The sequence below is a fragment of the Geotrypetes seraphini genome, chromosome 5 (assembly GCF_902459505.1).
Source record: "Geotrypetes seraphini chromosome 5, aGeoSer1.1, whole genome shotgun sequence".
NCBI lineage: Eukaryota > Metazoa > Chordata > Amphibia > Gymnophiona > Dermophiidae > Geotrypetes > Geotrypetes seraphini.
This window is the reverse complement of record NC_047088.1, coordinates 185516488-185540070: the sequence shown is the minus strand read 5'-3', so window position 1 is coordinate 185540070 and position 23583 is coordinate 185516488. Positions and strand designations below refer to the sequence as shown.

At 40.5% G+C, this 23583-nt stretch overlaps 1 protein-coding gene across 1 annotated transcript in view; it reads left to right on the top strand.

Annotated features, from left to right (window-relative positions):
• ITGAV (integrin subunit alpha V) overlaps window positions 1–23583 on the top strand; it is a 165261-nt gene that overhangs the window by 86068 nt on the left and 55610 nt on the right. The window contains exons 10-14 of the mRNA XM_033945921.1: window positions 2125–2181; window positions 11466–11518; window positions 14125–14330; window positions 17149–17340; window positions 19002–19047. Of these exons, the coding sequence (XP_033801812.1) occupies window positions 2125–2181; window positions 11466–11518; window positions 14125–14330; window positions 17149–17340; window positions 19002–19047 (554 nt within the window). The remainder of the gene's footprint in view (window positions 1–2124; window positions 2182–11465; window positions 11519–14124; window positions 14331–17148; window positions 17341–19001; window positions 19048–23583) is intronic.

Sequence of the window (23583 nt, the reverse complement as noted above, 5' to 3'; positions counted from 1 at the left end):
TTTGTCCACCTGGTTGTTTACCCCCTCAAAGAAGTACAACAGGTTTGTGAGGCACGACCTACCCTTGCAGAACCCATGCTGGCTCGACCTTAGCTGTCCATTTTTTTCGATATGGTCACAGATGCTGTCCTTAATCAGTGCCTCCATCATCTTTCCCGGGACCGATGTGAGGCTTACCGGCCTATAGTTTCCCGGGTCGCCCCTCGAACCCTTCTTGAAGATGGGCGTGACATTAGCTATTTTCCAGTCCTCCGGGATCTCTCCAGTTTTTAGGGATAGGTTGCATATTTGCTGAAGTGTCTCTGCTATTTCATTCCTTAATTCCTTGAGCACCCTTGGGTGAATGCTATCCGGACCTGGCGACTTGTCGCTCTTTAGCTTGTCTATCTGCCTGAGGACATCCTCCTGGCTCACCTCTAATTTGACCAGCTTGTTATCTTGATCTCCATTTTCTATTTCCTCTGGTTCCGGAATGTTGGATGTGTCCTCCCTCGTGAAGACCGACGTAAAGAAGTCATTTAACTTGTCAGCTATTTCTTTTTCCTCCCTCACTACTCCCTTTCTATCCCCATCATCCAAGGGCCCCACTTCCTCCCTCGCTGGTTGCTTCCCCTTTACGTACCTGAAGAATGATTTGAAATTTTTTGCCTCTCCCGCTAGTCTCTCTTCATATTCCCTCTTTGCTCTCCTAACCACTCGGTGGCACTCCTTCTGGCTTTCCTTGTGTTCCTTTTGGTTGGCCTGCGTTTGATCCTGTTTCCATTTTTTGAACGATGCTTTCTTGTTACTGATCGCCTTTTTTACAGCTGCCGTTATCCATGCTGGGTTCTTTATTCGATTTTTCTTGCACTCTTTTCTGAACCTGGGGACGTACAGGTTCTGTGCTTCGTGCACCGTACGCTTGAGCAGGGTCCAGGCGCTTTCTACGGACTCTACCTTCCTTGTGCTGCCGTTGAGTTTCTTCCCCACCATTTTCCTCATTGCATCATAATTCCCTTTTCTGAAGTTGAGCGCTGTTGTTGTGGTTCTTTTCACCCTGGATGATCCCAGTTCTAGTCTGCACTGGATCATGTTGTGATCGCTGTTTCCCAGTGGGTCTAATACCGCTACTTCCTTTGCAGGTCCCTCCAGTCCACTGAAGATTAGATCAAGAGTAGCTTCTCCTCGTGTAGGTTCCATGACCAGCTGTTCCAGGAAGCAGTCCCTCGTGGCTTCCAGGAATTTGGTCTCTCTCTCGCAACTTGAGTGCCCGATACTCCAGTCTATCCCAGGGTAGTTGAAGTCTCCCATCACCACCACACTTCCATTCTTGCATACCTGCCGCAGTTCCGTCTCCAGGTCCCGGTCGATTTCTTCCGATTGGCCAGGCGGACGATAGTATAGACCCAATTTGATGTCTGCTCCAGATCCTCCTGGTAGCTTAACCCATATTGATTCCAAGCCTTCCGACCTTACTGCTGTTTCCATTTTGGTTGAGGGTATGGAGTCTTTTATGTATAGCGCTATTCCTCCACCCTTCTTGTGTGTCCTGTCTCTCCTGTAAAGTTTGTACCCTGGTATGACCACATCCCATTTATTATCATCAGCCCACCACGTTTCTGTGATTCCAATTATGTCCAGGGCTTTTTGACTGGCTATAATTTCCAGCTCTCCCATTTTGGCCCTGAGGCTCCTCGCATTTGTGTAGAGGCAATATAGGTCCTGATTTGTCGTCCGCCCTGCTGTTTTCTTTCCATGGCTCGGCGCTCCCACCTGGCTTGCCTTTACTCGGTCATCCACCTCCCGTGGCGTGTCCGTTTTGCCCCCATCCAGTATCTCCTTTTTTGGATGGTCCTCTTGCTCCCATTTACGTTGAGCGTTGGGAGCAGCGCGGGCCATTCAGCGTGGCTCCCAGCGCTAGAAACTGCTATCACAGTTTCGTAAAAGGAGGTCTTAATAAACACACAAATACATAGACACAGACACATGATAGATAATACCTTTGGAAATTTTATGTATTCCCTGAATTATACATCTTTCTAAGCTTGACATAGAATGGATTATTGACAATATTTTGACATTTTCAAGCACTCGATTGTTTTGTTTTTTTTTTAAATTTATGATTGACATTTATTTTTGTTTCAGGTATCCATTTTTGATGGGAAAAATATGGCATCCTTATACAATTTCACGGGAGAGCAGGTATGGATGAAACAATTTGTGTTGGAGTAAAGTGGGCATGCTAATATACTACCACTACTACTATTTATTTTTTCTATAGCATTACCAGATGCACGCTGGTCTGGTAATTAAACACACGAGAGATGGTCCCTGATTGAAAGAGCTTATATTCTAATTATGACAGACACAGAGCAAAAAGGGTGAATCTATACATGCTGCTCAGGTAGGATATTACAAGGGGACTGCTGAGATGAATAGGGTAGGGGACCATAGAGGGAATGACGAACAGATATGGGTTCTTTACAAGATGGTAGGGTTAAGACTTAGGGCTCCTTTTACTAAGCTGTGCTAGCGGTTTTAGCGCGCACTGCATTGCCCCCCGCGCTAGACGCTAACGCCACCATTGAGCTGGCATTAGTTTTTGCCGCATAGCGTGGGGTTAGCACTCGCTAAAAACGCTAGCGCACCTTAGCAAAAGGAGCCCTTAAACACAGCTTCAAAAAAGTGGACTTTCAATCTGGATTTGAATACCGCCAGAGATGGAGCCTGATGTACCGAGCCAGGCAGGCCGTTTCAGGCATACGGCACAGAAAGGTGGAAGGGACACATTTAAGTGTTCGCAAAACACTCAGCGCTTATTCTAGTTTTAGTGCAAATTTGCTTAGAGCTGGGTTCAGTAAATGGCGTCCAGAATTTGGTACCGGAAAAATCTGCTTTTCGAGCGGATTTTTGCATCTCCAGCCCCGCTCCTTCCCCAATCCCGCCTTCCACACATTCCCCCGCTCCTTCCCCATGTTGATAAACTCTTCTTTAAAACCAAACCATTGCATCACAGTAAATAAAAAGGACCATTCAACGTGATCGAGAGCCTTTTCTGCGTCAAGTGCTATAGCTAGTAATGGTACCTCTGTTTTCTGTGTTTTGGCTATGACATGCGTGAAGATCCTGGTATTATTGCATGATCTATTCTGCATGAATCCATTTTGATCTTTATTCAATTATTTTTGTTAGGATGGTATTTCATGGCCAGTAATTTTGCAAACATTTTGGCATCGACATTTATTAATGATAAAGGCCTGTAGCTTTGCACCCTGGCTTAAGGAGTATAATGATCGTTGCTTCTGTAAATGACCCACATATTCCGCCTTATTCAAAAAATGAAGTAAAGAATTTTAGCAAAATCAGAATTAAAACTTCTTTGAAAGCGTGATAGAATTCTGTTGTCAAGCCGTCTGGTCCCGGTGATTTTCCATTCGCCATCGATTGTATAGTCACTTCTAGTTGGTTATAATTCAAAGGTTCTGTCAAAGGAGCATTATCTTCATCTGTGAGGATGGGATGCAGCAATTCAGACAAGAAAAGAACCATCAGAGAGCAATCCAGATTTTCAGATGAATATAATTCTTCATAGAATCACAGAAATTGGGTACAAATATCCTTGCCATTTATATGCATCGTGTCATTATTTTCTTTGATGACAGGAATCGATGTTTTTTCAGTTTTTAATTTCACATATTCTGCTAATTGGTGACTTTTAATTAGATTAGCATAGTAGTGCGCAGATTTCATGAATACCTTTTTAGCAGCAGAGTTACTAAGTAACAGATTATATTCAAATATTTGCAAGAGAGACCAACTTGAAACATCAGATGAGTTTGATTTCTGAATGGTCTCCACTTCTTTAATCTGTTTCTCTAAAGAGACCAAGGTCTCATTTTGCTGTTTCTTTTTTGTTTGCAGTGTATGCTATTATGTTGCCTCTTATATAGGCTTTAAAGACATCCCTTGTGGTAGCCCATGAGTATCTTCAGCCTTGTTGAATTCAAAAAATTCTAAGATTTTGTGATTTGTTTCCTAAATGAAATCCTCATCTGATAAGAGAAATTCATTGAATCTCCATAAACTTTTATTCCTTTTCGCACCTAAGGTATTAAAAGTGAGAAAGACTGGTGCATGGTCTAATACTGCAATTTCTCCTATATCGGAAGACTCCAGCTTAATTCTAACGGATAGCTTATGAGAAAAAAATCTATTCTGGAATATGAAGAATGCGGTGGGGAGTAATAGGTAAACTTTGTGTCCACTTGGTGTAACAGTCACCATGGATCAATCATTCTTAAGTTGTATAATAGTTCTTGTAGTCTTCGCCATGATTGAGTTTTTTTATAGGGCACTTTAGATTTCCTGCCAACATTCGGATTCAAGATCATGTTAAAATCACCTCTCACTACATAGTTATTGTTACCAGATGTTATTGTTACCACCCGCACCCCCACCCTGAAGGACCGCTCGCACCCCCACAGCCTCCTGACCCCCCCCTCATCAAGTAGAAGCTCCTACCGGTGTCCTGCTGCTTTCTCTTGGCGGTCCCGGCCCTTCTGTGAGCCCTGCGTCTGCGCTGCTTCGTCTTCCGGCGGGACCGCCGGAAGACGAAGCAGCGCAGACGCAGGGCTCACAGAAGGGCCGGGACCGCCAAGAGAAAGCAGCAGGACACCGGTAGGAGCTTCTACATGATGAGGGGGGGGGTCGGGAGGCTGTGGGGGTGCGGGTGGGAGTGCGTGCGAGCGGTCCTTCGGGGTGCGGGTGCGTGCGAGCGGTCCTTCGGGGTGGGGTGCGAGTGGTCCTGCGGGGGGGGGGGGGGTGAATCGGACGTCGGGGGGGGGAACTATGTAAAAAAAAATTTGTAAAACGCGCTCACGCGTATAACGCGCAAGGTTATGCACGGTTTGTAAAAAATACGGTAGTTGTTTTCTCTTTTTGGCTGACTCTTTGGCCAAATCCGGAACAAATATTAAGTTAAATAACTTAGCTTTTTGGCAGATTAGTCCCCTTTCCAAAGTTATTTAATTTATTGAATATAAATTAAGAAAAAAGCTATACATGAAAAGTTAATTGTGAAATAATGCTATATCGGGAATTATAAAGAATAATACTATAAAGAGTTAAATTACCCGGATGGAGATCTGAACTTCTTATGGTATTAGCATTACTGGTTTTGCATAAGAAAAGATATACAGCAAATTCAGCGCTATTGTAGTTGATGTTGGGTCTTTAATTCTACTCAGAAGAACAAAAGATTGAATTAAGGGGAGCTTCATGAACGGCCATGTGCAGTATAAAACATGACCCTCAGTTTCTGAAATAGCTAGCTGAACAAACCTTTGTGGATGCATGGAGTTCAGCTGGAAACAAGAATCATTTAATGACTGTTGTTACATTTTAATTCCTAGTAATCCTTAGAAAACCATGTAATTCTGATTGCAAAACCTAAATGCATACACCGAGTCACATTTTCAGTCTAACATACCAAGCCCTATAATCCTGCCAAATTACATTCTATCAAGCAAAACAGAAGAAGAAATTTGCCTCACAATACAACAATGCAAACAAACAAAAAGAGGCAAATGAGATGTATTAATAGAGGTCTGCACGGGAATGGGTGTCGCGGGAATCCTGCAGGTCCCTTGGGGGTCCCGCGGGAATCCCCCCTAACCCACGGGACTCCCACGGGGACCTCCCCTCTAGCCAACGAGACTCCCATGAGGATGGAAGGCTTTGGAATCAGGTTTGTCCATATAATATAATGAACACGTCAGCCTTAGTAAAAGAGGGGGTTTATAAGTTAATTACCTGAACAGAAAACAAAAAAAGGGTTCCACCAAAGAGATTCCACAAGGAAAACAGCAGCGCAACCACAAAAGAAACTGTGGAATTGATGATCCTGTCAGAAGTAATTGCTGCTTTTTTTGGGGACGGGCGGGGATGGAGGTAATTCCTTGCGGGGATGGGTGGGGACGGAGAAGATCCTGGCAGGGACGGGTGGGGACGGAGAGGATCATGGCGGGGATTTCTGTCCCCGTGCAACTTTCTAGTATGTAAGGTCTTCTAAAGTGTCCCTTTCATACAAAGATTGGTCCATTATTAAGACTAGTGACTTTCACAGAAAGACTTATCAATCATATGCTTTTATGTCTTTTTATTATTTACATTAATAAAGTAACTGTTGAGTTGATCCACGACATCTCATTTGCCTCTTTTTGTTTGTTTGCAAATTACATTCTAGGCATGATAACACTGTGACTTCCAGAGTGAACGAGAAGTCTCATGTTTGTTTAAAAGAAAACCCAGTATAAAAACATAAACATGTTTGAGTACTGGACATCTAAGTCATTACCAACAACTATTTATTTTATAGCTTGTTGTGTGTTATATTATAATATTTAATTGAGGGCTCCTTGATGAGACTGAGAAAGTATTAGATGAAACATATTGTGAACTTAAGAAACGAGTAGGGGGAAAAGATTACCCAGATTGTTTGAAGGTATTCCTGCATGCAGAATTAAAACTGTTCCCTCTAAGCCAGGGGTGTCAAAGTCCCTCCTGGAGGACCAAAATCCAGTTGGGTTTTCAGGATTTCCCAAATGAATATGTATGAGATCTATTAGCATACAATGAAAGCAGAGCATGCAAATAGATCTCATGCATATTCATTGGGAAAATCCTGAAAACCCGACTGGATTGCGGCCCTCCAGGAGGTACTTTGACACCCCTGCTCTAAGCTGAGCAGGACTCTTCTATCACCAATCCTGCCAGTAGGGGGTGTTATTTCACTGTCACATTTTCAATAATGAAGAACTTCAGGGAATCTGCTTAACCCTACTGAAAACATGATATTGAAACACCACCCCTGTTCACAGCAATTCAGTTGGATGGCTTCTCTCAGCTTAGAGGGAACGATGGTCAAGGGAGGCAACAATGTGCATAATTTTGATTTTAAAAAATGCATGTGTTTTAGCTGGGAAAAGTACCCACAGAAAAGCGAGAACTAAGGGCTCTTTTTAAGAAGCCACGGTAGTGGTTTTAACATGCGTGATGTTTAATCACGTGCTACCCCCGCGCTAGCTGAAAAACTACTGCCTGCTCAAAAGGAGGTGGTAGCGGCTAGCGCGTCCAGCAGTTTAGCACACGTATTACACACATTAAACTGCTATCGCGGCTTCGTAAAAGGAGCCCTAAGTTTTCTGGGTTCCGGTTTACTAGTGTAGGGATGGGACACAGCGAACACACACACAGGATACAAGTTGGGAAGGAGGCGTTGCCAGTGGCTAGCTCCATACCCCTTTTATTATGCTTCTATGCTATTGACATCATAGTAACTCCCTCGATTACATGTCTAATGATTGGTGGAAACAAAGTCACATGCATTTATATTGTATCACCCTCAACTCTGCGCGTAGGCAATGCCTGATTAACACGTTGAGAAACCCTGAGTCTCTGCAAGCATCCAAGGCCTGTCAGCTGATGTCCTTTCCAAATAAGGACTAGTTAAATTAAGATAAGGGCTAATTGGTGACAGATAAAGGGGGAGAGAAGGAATGATTCAGCATTTCTTTCACAGGGACCAGGAAATCAGTGTGCTGATCTCGCCCTGTTTCAGAATGGCATCCTCAGCGTCCCCTACATACTAGACCAGTGGTCTCAAACTCGCGGCCCGGGGGCCACATGCGGCCCGCCAGGTCCTATTTTGAGGCCCTCGGTATGTTTATCATAATCACAAAAGTCAAATAAAAGCGTTTCTTGATCATATGTCTCTTTAGCTATAAATTACAATATTATGATTAAGACTTAGCCAAAAGGAAAGATTTATAAACTATAAAGAGTTTTAGCTCATGCAAAATTGTCATTTCTTTAATAAGACATTAACTATTTTTTTCTGAGGCCCTCCAAGTACCTATAAATTGAAAATGTGGCCCTGCAAAGGGTTTGAGTCTGAGACCACTGGACTAGACGCATTTAAAAGAAGGTAACACCACCTATGAAATTTTTAGTGCAAACTCTGGGGATAAAAGGTGCCTTCAAGTTTGCACCAGAATGGAAAGTATAATTATTGGTGTCCATAATATGATAAAAAACAGAATTTTTGACATGTGTACCTTTTCCAAATAACACAAAAATTTGAAAGTTTAGTCTTGAAGGGAACAATTGAAACAAACTGAACATCTGAAAGAGTGTCGTCCATAAGAAAGAACCCATGTTCCTTTCAGTGTATATATACTCCCATACCCATGTGGAATCGTACATGGAACATTTCTGTGTTTTTATAATATTGGTGCTTTGTTTTTCTATAACTTTAAGTAGGATGATACAGACAACTCATGTTAAATAGATCTCTGGAATTGTGTTTTATGGTAAATTGTTCATGAATTAAAACAAGGAGATAGTTTTGGCCAGACTTACTAAAAAGTGCTACAATCTTAATTTATTGACTTATTTAATTTATTATGGAAGGGGTAATATTGAGCCCATAACAATAAGCACAGTGGAAGAGTAGCCTAATAGTGCAGTGGCCTAAGAACCAGAGTAACTGGGTTTGATTCTTGCTATTGTTCCTTGTGACCCCAGCCAAATCTTTTAACCCTTCATAGCCTGGATATGAAAAAAACCAAACAGACTGTGAGTCCACTAGGAACAGCAAAAGTATCTGTATATAACATGTAAACCATTTTTCCTCACTATAGGCTGAACTAACCTCGGATATTTGTGTGCACTGACTCAAAAGTTAACCATTTACCAGTCAATGTTTTTGGCCAGTACATAAATTTAAGATGGCTTTTTTTGCTCTCCTAACTTTATGCACTTCTTTAACCAGTTAGGAGACTAATATTAGGGAATGACATGGGGACAAATTTTTCCCTATCCCCGCAAGTTTTGTCGCTGTCCCTGCCCCATCCTTGTAAGCTCTGCCTTAACTACACAAGCCTCGAACACTTATGATTTTAAAGTGTTTGAGACTTGTGCAGATGAAGACAGAGCTTTCAGGAATGGGGCAGAGACAGGAAAAGAACTTGCCGGGATGGGACGGGAAAATGAGTTCCTGCGGGAATGGGGAAAAATTTGTCCCCGTGTCATTCTCTCCTAAATGTTGCCGCTAACCATCTAAGTGCTGGCTCTGCCCAAGCTCTGGCTCCAGACCACCCCTAACCAAGCTAGTTAGTGAATACCTATTAGTGGAGGTAGTCAGCAGTTCAGTGCCACTGAATATCAACAGCTGGCCAGCTCAGTGGGGTTTAACTGGGCATTAGCATCTCCTGTCCAGTTAAACCTTCATGAATATCAACCCCCCAAATTTCTATCCTGCACTTTTCACAGTCCAAGGCTATTTACCATAGATCTTGTTTTATGCATTGTATCCTGTGTACTAGTAATGTGCATTTTAGTACATGTAGCCCTTTGACTTAATAGAATTTGATATTTACAAAGTTTTAGGAGAGGGTCCTGACAACTTAAATTGCAAATCTGGATATCTCAGCACTATCCGGGCAGTGCAAATGCAGTCTGGTGACGGAGTCTGGGCAGAGCCAAAAGTTACTTACAGAGGTGATTTTTCAAACTTCTAACTGGGATATCACTGATAGCCAGATAAAGGCTGCTGCTGTCAGTGCTGCATATCTGGGTATAAAACAACCTATGGCAGCTGGCATTTAAAAGAAACCAGAAAGTAGGGACAAAAAGATGCTTCCGCTATTATACTATTGTCCCGTGATACTTCAATTTTGGAGATCCATTTGGGATCAGGTGACCAAAGTACTGGAAAATCCAGTGGCACTAACATACGACACTCTGCTATTTGGCACTTTAATGAGAGCTAAAAGTCAAATATCATCTCACAATAACAAACTTCTTTTTATTATGATAGGGGTTGCCATACAGCTTATTTTAAGGAATTGGAAAAACTGGGATAGATTGAACTATACCTTTTGGTGGGAGTCTCTGTCACGTTTTAAAATGGAACGTATTATGGCTTTTCAACGGGGGCATTCTAAGAAGTTTCTGGATATTTGGGAGCCATTGACAATATTTTGCAAAGAGTGATTGTTGAATTTGGCCTTTGATCAAGCATGTCCATGGTGGGTGGGTGGGGGGGAGGTTGCAAAATATTTTTAATTTGAGTGCAATTTTTGAATATGAAGATGGAGGGTGATATGTATTTGTCATGGATTACAATTTTGATTGAATTTAGGTGCTATTATAGTATAATATGATTGTATAATATTGTTGCACTTATTTTTGGCTTCAAAATGAATAAAGATATTTAAAACTATGTCAAATTTAAATATTTAAAAATATGTCAAAACTTCACTGGCTTCCGGTGATTTCTAGGATTCACTTTAAATGTACCTGCCTAATTTTCAAGATCCTACATGGCATTCTTCCTCCCCTAATCCCACTATCCTGGAATTCTTCGAGACCTGACACTACCAGATCCGCCCATATACTCAAACTTTCTTTCCTCTCGTTAAAAGGTGTCATGTATGCAGGCAAATTAGGGAAATCCCTTTTCTTCAAATTCACTGAGCTTTGGAATAACTTCCCTGCCCCGCTGCGGAACCTAGGCTCATTCCAATTATTCTGAAAGCATCTGAAAACCTGGCTTTTCTCCAAAACGTAAATCTATCTATTTAAAATGTAAAGCTAGCTATCCTCTTCTTAACCTCTAATTTCTTATTATGTCCTTCCCTCATTTATTGAATAACCTGTAAACCATGCAGAGCTCTATCTTTATGGAGATGATGCTGTATACAAACTTAAGGTTTAGTTTAGTTTAGTTCTCTTCCTCTCTCTTTTTTTCTCTCTCTTCCTCTTTTCTCTCTCTCTCTCTCTTCTTTTTCTTTCTCTCTCTCTTTTTCTTTTTCTCTCTCTCCTTTTTTTCTCTCTTTCGCTTTCTCATTCTCGTTAAAAGGTGTCATGTATGCAGGCAAATTAGGGAAATCCCTTTTCTTCAAATTCACTGAGCTTTGGAATAACTTCCCTGCCCCGCTGCGGAACCTAGGCTCATTCCAATTATTCTGAAAACCTGGCTTTTCTCCAAAACGTAAATCTATCTATTTAAAATGTAAAGCTAGCTATCCTCTTCTTAACCTCTAATTTCTTATTATGTCCTTCCCTCATTTATTGAATTACCTGTAAACCGTGTCGAGCTCTATCTTTATGGAGATGATGTGGTATACAAACTTAAGGTTTAGTTTAGTTTAGTTAAAAAAAAAAAAAGCTTCCATTCTGGAGATGAGGTCAAACATCAACTTTTATTCACAGTAATAAATGTAAACATAAACTCAAGGGGACCCAACACGGCCAGTGTTTTTGGTGACAAGGGAGCCTTCCTCAGGGGTCTAAAATAAATTAAAACCACATAGACCACTCTGGACTGAATATTACCCCTAAATCTTTAATTGTGTATATTGAAGAGCTAACTTAGATTTAATTGAAATATATATTTTTTTAAAATGTTCAATCCTTTTGCCTAGATGGCTGCGTATTTTGGATATTCAGTAGCGGCTACTGATATTAATGGAGATGGGTAAGTAGTTTATATTTATTTTCATTGACTGCATATACATTTCCTCATCTTGAATTCTGTTTTATGAAGTATTTTCCTTGTTTGTTTTGTATAGTGTAGCGCACTATAATAACCGCCGACTGAATATTGCCATATTGAATATATATTGTGAAATATAAAGCAGGGATCACCAGCCTTGCTCTTTAGGACCACAAATTGGTTAGGTTTACAGAAGGGTATTGTTCATCAAGGACCCTTGTGATTGATATTCAAAAGGTTTGACCAGCTTAATTTGGGAGTTTGCTTGGAAAAATGTGCTCTTTCAGTTATCTTCTACCTCTACCCCAAGTGATTGCCTAGAAATTTTTCAGACAAGTTGTACTTCACAAAGTTATCAAGACAGCTCTAGGGGCATTCCAAGAGCGGGATTAAACCTTAGCTATTCAATTCTGATACTCAGTGCTGGCCAGCCAAATCACAGGTCTAAAGTTAAATGGGCAATTTATTCATGGATTGTCAACAATTGCAAATATCCCTAGGGTCTAATGCCACTTTCATACCTTCCCCTGCTCTCCCTGTTTGATCATGAAATATTTCAACTGCCCCCAGAAGCCACAGATGCTCTTTCCTTCTTTGCATTCCAGGCCAATGTCTAACATTTCAAGTACCCGCCCTGGCCTAGTCTTCAGAACTGATACTCCTCCTCCCACCTTTAATTTGGCAGTCACTCTTTTTGTCTTCCACTTTCTTTGTAAGGGTTATTCAAAAAAAGTCAGCGGTCAGTGGAATTTATCTTCTTCTCCTGCCAACACTACTATGAAAAAGCCTCTTCCCCTTCCTATTTCAATTTTGACCATAAAAAGAATGGCAAAGGGATTCACAATTGGTCCTTTTATGTACAGAAGGTATACAAAGAATTCATCCCTCTGTCTTTAAGAGCAATAGCTCTTCTTGAAAGTTCATATAGTGCTAATGTGGCTTCTAGGAAGAAAGTGTGAATTATCTTAGATGTATTTGAAAATTGGAAGTATTGGATTAATATACGTGGAGGGGTGTTTTCGATAGGATGTCTAAGTCTGAGATTGGATATTTGGGGCAAGATGTCCACAAACCCAGTAGAAAAAAATGTCGATTTTCAAAACTGCCAGACATCTATCTTTTATTTTTGTAAATGACCTATGTAGACATTTTGGTCCTTAGGACGTCTACCTTTTTTGGCTATTTTCAAAAATAAAAACATTCAAGTGAAAAATGCACAAAAGCAAGTTTGGTAGGCATACCCAACTACCTTTTCTGATTGTGATATTGAGCCAATTAGGGCCTTAAGCCCCTCCCACTGCATCCCAAAATGCATTGGGAAGGGGAAGGCCCATCATTCTCAGCACAAGGCCCTTTAGGCAGAAGGAAGTGGGCTTCCCTTCAGCTGATTTTGCAATGGAAGGTACAAGGGTGTCGGGTGATGTGGGAGGTTGTGTTTCCTCATGTTGGGTGGTATTGAGTGATGTGTGTGTGAGGGGAGTTGTTGCCTGATGGGAGTGTTGGGTGATGGGTATGTGTGTATGTGTGTGTGGGGGGTGTTGCCTTAGCTATTGTTTGTTAATATAAGTCTGTTTATGAGATTTGTATGTGTTTCTTCTACATTTTAATTATTTTACCTTTGTATGCCACTTAGAAATTTGATAAGTAGGATATCAAATTTTAATAAACTTGATGTGGGGGGATGGGTGTTGCCTCATCTCCAGTGGTGTCGAGTGATATGGAGGGTGTTGCCTGATGTTGGGGTGTCAGGTGATGAGGGGTCCAGGGATATGGGGGGGGATTTTGTGGGGGGAGGGGATCCGGGAATGTCGGGGAGAGGGGTATAAGGCTTCAGCGAATCCTGGCAGGGGGAATCTCTATCAGCTGAGCCCGCAGGAATCCCCGAAACCGTCCCAGCTGATGGGGATTTCTCTGCCGTAATCAGCTGATGGCAAGCCCTCAATGTGTTGTTTTCCCCCCCATCTCTGGGGGGTGGGAGGGAATCGTGACCACTGGGGGAGTAAGGTAGGATCATGCCTTAAACCCTCCAGTGGTCATCTTGTCAGTTTGTTCACCTTTGAGGCACTTAGACCTGTTTTACTTTGGTCTAAGTCCTGGCATGTAAATTCCGCCTAGGATGTCCTGAAAAAGTTTTAATTATTGCTTCAGGACGTTCATTGAAGTTCAATGCTGTTTACAAAAAGTTAAATAATAACCGAAGAAGTAAAACATGGGGATCTAGTCAACCAGGAATTTTGAGAAAAGATAAGTTTTCAATTGTTTTCTAAAATGTACATAAGAATGGGTTGTAAATAACAAGTGTCAAAAAACTTTATCATAGAAGCCTGCCTGAAATGAGAGTGTGATCATATTTCTTACTTTTACAACTCCTTCCACACTTTGCCACAGAGATAGGGGAAAACACGGAAGCAGCTAGCAACAGATAGCACTGAAAGGCACTTTCAGATCCAACTTTTCCTCTGCTTTCAAGGTGCATGCACACGCTACCATCTTCTTTGACACCTGTCCCTCAACATAATCGACATTATACACCCTTCTACCCACACCCCAACACACGTATATTTGAAACTTTTATCCTTTCTACACAGTTTCATGGATGTGTTTATTGGAGCCCCTCTCTTTATGGATCGTGGCTCTGATGGAAAGCTGCAAGAGGTGGGTCAAGTCTCCATCTACCTCCAGCAAAGCTCGGGTGGTTTTCAAACCGTGACAAGGTTGAATGGGTTTCAGATCTTTGCAAGATTTGGAAGTTGCATAGCACCGCTTGGAGACTTGGACCAAGATGGCTTCAATGGTATGATGATATTTTCTGAATAACTGAGCACAAGATTATGTAAGGAGCACCATATTACCCAGGGGCTGACTCAAGAGTATCAAAGGTCCTACACTAACCTTCAGTTATGCCACTCTCCAGTCAAACTTTCAGCTGTATGCCACCTCCTTAGTCAAGCGTCAACTTTTTTTCTCCATCCCCCCTCCCACACCTACACACCAAACACATACACAGGTGGCCAACATTTTTCCATCTCCCCCTTTTCCTTTGAATCTTTCCTGCACAGTTAATCAGCTTCTCATCTCTCCCTTCCTTACTTCCCCACCTTGCATCCATCATCTCTCCCTTTTTCTGCTCACTGCCGGGCCTGCCACAGTCATATTCCTTTCTCTTTCTGGGCCTGCCAGAAGGTTAAAGAAGCATCAGTGTTTCATGAACCCTGTAAGTAGAGGCCTATGCTAACTTTATTCTGCCACCCTCTTGAGGCAAACTTGCTGTTAGAGGGCAGCAGGCAAAAATGGTGCCATGGCACAGTTGTGCTTAGGGGGCCTGCACAATGTTAATACTTCTTTACTCTTCAGGCCTGCCCATGAGGAGGTAGGAGGGGCAGCAGGAGCAGGCCTAGCAATGAGAAGGAAAGCAGGGGAAGAATGTGGCATGTGCCAGAGCCATTTAGTCTCTCCCAAATCTTGGATGGCTGCCTGGTCTGCCTAATGTCTGGGCCATCCCCAATCTTGCTCGTTGGTTTGATTCAAAAGATGGTAACATATCAGCGAAGAGTGTATGCTGCAATTGCCGTAAGAGAGCTATTTCTTTATCCTTTTCACGTAACAATATTATGATATGGTATTTTTATACTTATTAAATTATGAACTATATTTTAGGTATATCAAAATTTTGTTTATTTTACTTTCAAATTCTATAAATGGCACCCAAAGTTAGATGCACAATTAGGCATGTGGTTATAGAAAAGGGTCAGTTACACACAATTTGCTAATTAGTACTAAATTGGCTCTTAATTTATTATTAGGATTTATTTACCACCTTTTCCATGATATTCACCCAAGGTGATATACAGCAAGCATAATACAGACACAGGCATGAAAAATTACAACAGTAAAATATTCGAATAACACATTACAGCATAATATACTACTTACAACGTCCATATAATACACATTAAAACATCCCAGTAAAAAGTATTTTGGTGATGTCTCAATAATTGTCCTTAACAAGTGCTAATTGTCAAGAATTATGCACATTTTTGTTTTTTTAAGAGATTTTGTGTTTCTTGTCCTCTGGAGCATTATGATTTTTTAAATTGTAAGTTTGGTTAGGCTGTATTTTTTTTTTTTTTTTTAATTGTCCAATAACTGAAAGAATTACGCACATAACTGATCTATGCCACTATTCTATAAAGTGAGCACCTAATTTCTATGGCAATCAACTCCAAAGGGGGCGTGGACCTAGGGGAAGCATGGCCAGGTCAGGGGTGAGCCAAGCAATTAGCACAATTTTATAGAAAACTCACATTTATATGCCTAACAGCCAGTACTTGGGCATGAGCATTTTCATCCATCTTTGAGCTGGCATAAATTTCTCACACCTAAAGTTAGACACAAAAATATATACTTATACTAATATTCTAAAACAGTAGTTCCACGTGGAACTCCTGTTATAGAATTTATTCTTAGTGTGCATCATTCCAGCGCCTAAATTTTAGCGCCGTTTCTTAAATGTACCCCTTTCTGGAAATCTCATTATGACTCTCTTTTACTAAGCTGTGGTAGAGGTTTCTACCGTGCCCTGAAGTGCTAAATGCTCTGACACTCATAAAATTCCTATCAGCTTCAGAGCAGCATCGGAGCATTTAGCGTTCCGAGCCGCAGTAGAAACCTCTAACGCAGTGGTCTCAAACTCAAACCTTTTGCAGGGCCACATTTAGGATTTGTAGGTTCTTGGAGGGCCTCAGAAAAAAATAGTTAATGTCTTATTAAAGAAATGACTAAATCAAAATATTGGTGCTAGTGGGAAATCAATATTAAATACTCAAATTTACTCCACTATTTACTCCTCAGGATGCTGAAGAAGCAGATCAAGCAGCTCAAAAAGATGGTGGAGAAAAGTGGAATATCTTAAACCCTGAAGAAACGGTCTTAGACTGTGAAATGTTGGCTATAATTGAAATAACACTTGTTTCCTCACAACTAGAAGTAATAGCGAGTTCAGTCCTGCAGCTAGACTAGAATGTGGTAATGGGCACATTCTCTCCGGAAGTTTTTTTTGGCTGATGGTGTTGGTGGAGGAGGTTTGAGCATTCATGCCCTACCTAAAGAAAACCTGAGGCTTTTTCTTCTGTTGAGAGTGGGCTCTCTAAATTTAAATAGTGGAGTAAATTTGAGTATTTATTATTATTAAAGAGATGACAATTTTTCATGAGGTAAAACTCTTTATAGTTTATAAATCTTTCCTTTTGGCTAAGTTTTAATAATAATAATGTAATTTATAGCTAAAGAGACATATGATCTAGAAATTGTTTTATTTTACTTTTGTGATTATGATAAACATACCGAGGGCCTCAAAATAGTACCTGGTGGCCCCTGGGCCGTGAGTTTGAGACCACTGCTCTACCGGGTCTTAGTAAAAGATTGCCCATGTTTGTTGTAAGGTGGTATATTAAGTTTGAACTAAGTAAGTAAATAATTAAAATCTTTGGGAACAGAAGTTCAGAATGGGATAGGAATGTTTTAAATAGGGTGTACATGCTTGAAATTTTCTTCAGTAACTTATTTCATTGAAAAGGATTACCAGAACGACGACCTTTCACTTTTGTCCACAGATATTGCCATTGGTGCACCATATGGCGGAGATGATAAGAGAGGTCTTGTTTACATCTACAATGGAAGGAACACGGGTTTAAATTCTGCACCATCACAGACACTAGAAGGCCAATGGGCTTCCCAAGCCATGCCACCAAGCTTTGGATACTCACTTAAAGGAGCAACTGATGTGGACCAAAATGGATATCCAGGTGTGCTTACATATTTTATTAGATTGTGTATTTGAACATAAAAATAGCCTTATTGGGTGAGACCGATCATCCATCTAGTCTAGTATTCTGCTTTCAACAGTAGCCAATCCAGGTCACAAGTTCCTGGCAGACTTACAAATTGTAGCAAAATTCCATTTTACCAATTCCAGGGCAAGCAGTGGCTTCCCCCATGTCTACCTCAATAGCAGACTATGGACTTTTCCTCCAGGAACTTGTCCAACCTTTTTAAACCCAGAAGATACCCCATTAATCATATCCTCCAGCAACAAGTTCCGGAGCTTAACTATTCGTCAAGTGAAAAAATAGTTCCTCCTATTTGTTTTAAAATTGTTACCATTCATTCTCATTGAGTGTCCCCTAGTCTTTGTACTTTTTGAAAGAGTAAAAAATTGATTTATTTTTACCTGTTCTACACCATTCATGACTTTATTTATGAAGCTTTATGAACTGCTTTTATGAAAGATTCCCTCCGGACAGTGAATTGCATCCTCCAGATTATTCACTGATTGAAAAAGAAATGTGTTTTGTTGTGAACTGAAAAATAGATAACTTCCATTTACCATCTATGTGATAGAATGGAAACAAGAAATGGAATTGAATGAGCTGAGAGGTGTTAACAATTTCCAGCTGTATTATAATATATAGATTGTTGTATTGGATGATGGGCTGTGAATTGATTATAGCATGTATTTGAAGTCTTCTAAGGTTAAACTCCCTGGCAAACATTTTGCACAATGTAGGTGTCTCTGACCATATGATTTATTTATCTATACCTATCTATCTATCTATCTATTTTATATTTAAATCTATATCTATAGTGATATCTCTTGTCTATTTATATTTTAAGACTTGAAATAATATATTTGATAATTATATTTACTTATTTGTGTATATCCCATTGTAACTGATATAATGATTTTCTTGGTTTGGCTCAGTTAGTCTTTTGTAATTCATATTAACTGTTTTATGTAATGCATATAATTTAATATTGGGCCCAATACTTAAAATGATTTAAGTGCCAGGAGAGGCTTCTGCCCACTTAAATTGTGCTCACTCAGCTGACCACAGTATTCAGCGATACTTAACTGGGCGGTGTTGCAGAGAGCTGCACAGGAACGGGGTTTTTGGGAATCCTGCAAAATCCATGGGGATCTCACAGGATTCTCCCTAGGGTCCACTAGGATCCCCTCATGGTCGCAGGGATGGAGGCACCTTTTGCAGGGCTCCTATGGGTGTGTTACCTGTCTTTAAGACATCCAAGCAGTCTTCCCTCTTCCTGCCTTCCAACTGCACTTTTTCACAAAGCCATGATCAGCGGGTCCTACATGCTGCCTGTGACTGACCCTGAAGCCTTCCCTCTAGCATCAGCAGGAAGGCTTCAGGGTCAGTCGCAGGCAGCATGTAGGACCCGCTGATCATGGCTTTGTGAAGAAGTGCAGTTGGAAGGCAGGAAGAGGGAGGACTGCTTAGATGTCTTGTAACACACCCTTAGGAGCTGTAGAAACCACTGCCAACAGCTTTGTAAAGAAGCAAGTGCCTTTATAGAGGAGGCATATAGGCATGATAGTACCTGACATTGATGTAAAGCCCTATAACATTTCTAATTTTCTGACATGTTATATTTCTCCATCTTTTTTTAGATTTGATTGTCGGTGTCTTTGGTGCCGACAAAGCTGTTTTATACAGGTATGTTTATTTCCGCAGCTCCCCTCTTTTTTTTTTTCTTTCTTTTAATGCCTTCTTTAATAAGCACAGCAAGTTACAGTAGTATTCTGCATTAATTGTTTGGCCTCTTGGAAGATAGCCATAACAACACCTTCCTGATCCCAAAACACTGTGGCCATGACTTTTCCTGCTGACTTTTTTGTCTTGAATGTCCTTGACCATGGAGAACCTGAGTGCCACCATTGCATGGAATATTGTTTTGTCTCAGGATCATAGTGGTGTAACCATGTTTCATCAACAGTAACTAGTCATTCCAAAAAGTTGGCAGCAGCTCGCTGAAAATGTTGCAAAACTAACTTGGAAGTGTCCACATGATGTCGTTTCTCATCAGCATTCAAGCATTTAAGCACCAACTTGGCTGACAGCTTCTGCATATCCATCTGCTCATGGATTATACACCCAACATGTTCTCTGGATATCTGTAACATTTCAGCAATAGTTTTAGCCGATATTCACCCATCTGCCAAAATAAAGTCATGGATATGGTCAACAATTTCAGGAGTTGACACTGTTTGAGGCCTCCCATATCTTGCTGCATCTTTGGTCTCAAAATCTCCACATTGAAAGTATGCACACCACTTCTTCACTGTGGAGTATGATGGGCATTTAACACTCAATGTTTGCATCATAACTCCAAAGGATATCCCTGAATATTTCTTCTGCAGGGAAAGGAACTTCATAATGGCTTGGAGCTCCAAACAGGTAGTCCCCGAGTTACAGATGCCCGACTTAAGTACGACTCGTACTTAAGAACGCGGTTGCAGCTTCATTTGATTTCACTGAGCAGTATTTCCAATAGCATAGACTCCTACACTTCTCCTGTAGCAGATTCAGGAATGATGCATGGACACATTAAGAACAGTGTGTGGTTGTACATGCTGTACCTTAGAGGGAACATTGGTAGGTACAGTTGGCCCTTTTGTCAGCTGGGAGCAGAGGTAAGAAGCAAGAATCTTAAAATCTGCAAGTTCAGAGTTACATACAAATCCGACTTAAGAACAGCTTTAAAAATGTTACTCGTTCTTAATCCAGGGACTGCCTGTACTTGAAAATTCCACACTTTTTGTTGACATGGTTCAATCAGTGATCTGAAGCAATGTCAAAATATAGCATTATGATCCTGCAAATTGGCACTTTGCAAAATAAAATAACACTCTCGTCAGCTATCGTGGCAAAATAATGCTTTGAATTTAGGAAGTTGGTTGAGCTGCAAACTTTTTAGCCCTCCTTTGTAGTCCAAGAAAATTCTGGCATAAATATGATTACATTACATTACATTACATTAATGATTTCTATTCCGCCATTACCTTGCGGTTCAAGGCGGATTACATCCAAACTAAAACAAGAATTACATTCAAAATTTGAAGGAATAGAATAAGCGATGACATAAAATTTTTAAGGTAATAAAAATGTCGGGTAAAAAAAGTTATCAACGGGAAGTAGAAGTTTTTAGGAAATAGGAATAGGGTGAATTAAGGGGTTTTAGATAATGTTTGGTAAATAGAAGAGTATTAGAGAGTATTAAGGGTATAGAGAGTGTTGGATGTTGGATTGGGATTGGTCATGCTGGATAGGTTTTATGTATTTTTTGAAGAGTATGGTTTTGGTATCTCTCTTGAAGGTTTTGTAGTTTGTAGTTGAAGATAACAGAGTGGTGATTTGTCTGTCCAGTTTAGATGCTTTGGAGGCTATAAGGTTGTCATAAAGTTTTTTTTTCGTTTTTGAATGATGGGTGGGAGAATAGTGAGTGGGTTCTTCTGTGTCTGGTTGAGGAGGATTGATTTAGTCGGTTATTCCAGTAAGTTGGGCTTTCTCCGTTGATAGCCTTGTAAAGTAAGCAGTAGAATTTGAAGTGCACTCTCGCTTCTATTGGATATCAGTACGAGTCATGATATGCCTCTGTGATATGGTCATATTTTTTTAGTGAATAGACAAGTCTTAGGGCTGTATTCTGTACTGTCTGCAATTGCTTCATCATGGTTGCGGGACATGGTAGCTATAGTATGTTGCAGTAGTCTAACATCCCAAGAATAAGAGATTGTACCAATAGTAGGAATTGCTTCTTTTCGAAGAATGTTCGGATTTTTCTTAGATTTCTCATGGTCATGAATGATGCCTTTATTATTTTGTTAATTTGGGGTTGCATGGTGCAGCCTCTATCAATTGTGATTCCAAGCAATTTTAGTGTAGGTTGTATTGGGTATGATAACGAATTTATAACAAGATTAGTTAATGTTGGAATTTTGTTGTTTTCTAATAGGATGAAATTTGTTTTGTCAGGGTTAAGTTTTAATTTGTGCTCTGTCATCGAAATTGCAACTGATTCGCGGGTTTTGTGTATTGTGCTTGTCATGATGGATTCTGGTTGGTCGAAAGGTAGGAGAATAGTGATGTCATCTGCGTAGCTGTATGAAATTATGCCAAGATTATCCAGGTAGTAGCTGAGGGAAGCTATGTGTATATTAAATAGTGTAGGTGATAGGGGTGATCCTTGGGGAACTTCGCAGGGGTTGGACCATGGTTCTGATTTTTCTTGCATTGTTTTGACTCTGCAAGTTCTTGATTGTAGGAATCTTTTGAACCATGTAAGTGCTTTGCCTGAGATTCCTATTGAGTTGAGAGTTTGTAGAAGCATGTCGTGGTCTACCAAGTCGAAGGCTGCATAAAGGTCTAGTTGTATCAGCAGGATTTTCTTGCCTGTACTGAGGTGGTGTCTTGCAGATTCCATTAATGTTCCTAGAAGTGTCTCCGTGCTGTATTTGGTTCTGAATCCTGATTGTGTGGGGTGGAGTATGTTGTGATTCTCTAGGTAAGAGGCTAATGTTTTTGCTACAAGACCTTCCATCAGTTTGATGTACAATGGGATTGAGGCAATGGATCTGTAATTGGATGGTTGGTCTGTTGCTCCTTTAGGGTCCTTTAATATCAGAGTTATTATGATTTTGCTGAGTTCTTGTGGGAAATAACCCTCTAGTAGTGATGAGTATATCCATTGAAGAAGCAGGGAGCGGAATAATGTGCTTGAAGTTTTCAGTAGGTATGGGGGGGCAATGGTTGAGGTCACAGGCTGCATGGCTATATTTATTGTAAAGATTGTTGAACTCTGCCCATTCTATAGTTGAGAAATGGACCAGGTTCTATCTGCTGCAACTGATTCTTGTTCTGTTGGTGGAAATGATGTCTCTATGTGTGAGGGTGTACTATTGAAAGAGGCTCTGATATTTGCAATTTTGTTTTTGATGTAAGTAATTAAAAGGGTGGCTGTAGGTGGGAGCTTATTTTTGTTCTCTATGTATGGTGTTGTGTTTGTGAGGACTTTTAGTAGCTGGAATAGCTTTTTTGAGTCTTGGGGACCATCTCCGATTTGCCTAAAAGTTAGGAAACCTAAGGCTGCTTAGCCTATGCTAAGAGTGGCTCTATAAAGTGTGCCTAAATTTTAGAGAATCACGCTTAGCGCTGTACTAGTCAGCACCCAATTTTTAGGCACCATATATAGAATTGGTCCCTAAGTGTCAAATTATATGTGCAAGAATTATGGGGTGTAGTTTTGGGGGCAAGGAAATTGCTCTGCATAATGTGGATTGGAGAATTTACTGAGGAATGATGCAAAAAAAGATTCTTGCTAGCATAATCAAAGACCCAATTTAAAAATGTTTTGAAAAAAAATGAGTTTATCGTGTGTGTCCTGATAGTTCCCCTCTGTTGTTGTTTTGCCATTGACTGTGCTACTCAGTATTGGCCCCGTTATATCCTTCTTGTCCTGTGCCCGAGTTTGAAAAGCATGGAATAAATTGAAGTTTTATAGAATTATCATTATGTTGTAAAAAGCATCATAATTGAAGTCATTACACTGTGTGTGGGTAGCTTACATATAAGAGGCCCTTTTATTAAGCTGTTTTAGGTGCTAATGCAGGTCTAATGCAACGTCTTAAAATGGCATACCACGGAAAGCACTACAAATGTTTAAAATAATTATTTTGATTGAGGGCATGTTGGGGCAGAGAATGAGAGTTCCTTTGCTAATCCGTTAACACATCTACATTGGTGTGTGCATGAGCCCTTGCTGCCTACAACATGGGTGACAGTAGGGGCACACACAGTAATTTTTTATGGCTGTACACTAATGGCAATATTAGCACATGGCCATTAATTTTAAAAAATAGAAAATTGGCCATTTTGCGACTGCAGCAAGAGTGTCCTTTACACAGGAAAAACCCTCATAAGGGCACACTAAGGCCATTTTTTTGCCATAGCTTAGTAAAAGACCCTTTCATAATGGACATGCATTAGCACCTAACACAGCTTAATAAAAGAGCCTCTTATATTTTGGCTTATATATGTAAGCTTCCCTATTTTAAATACATTAACTAGTGAGATGTATTGATTGGCCTACAAGTTTGGATACCCACACGCATGATCCTGTAAATTATTATCCTCTTTTCTGGCAACTATTTCAACAAATTTATTTTTCTTTGAGATTTGATTATTTAGATTTAA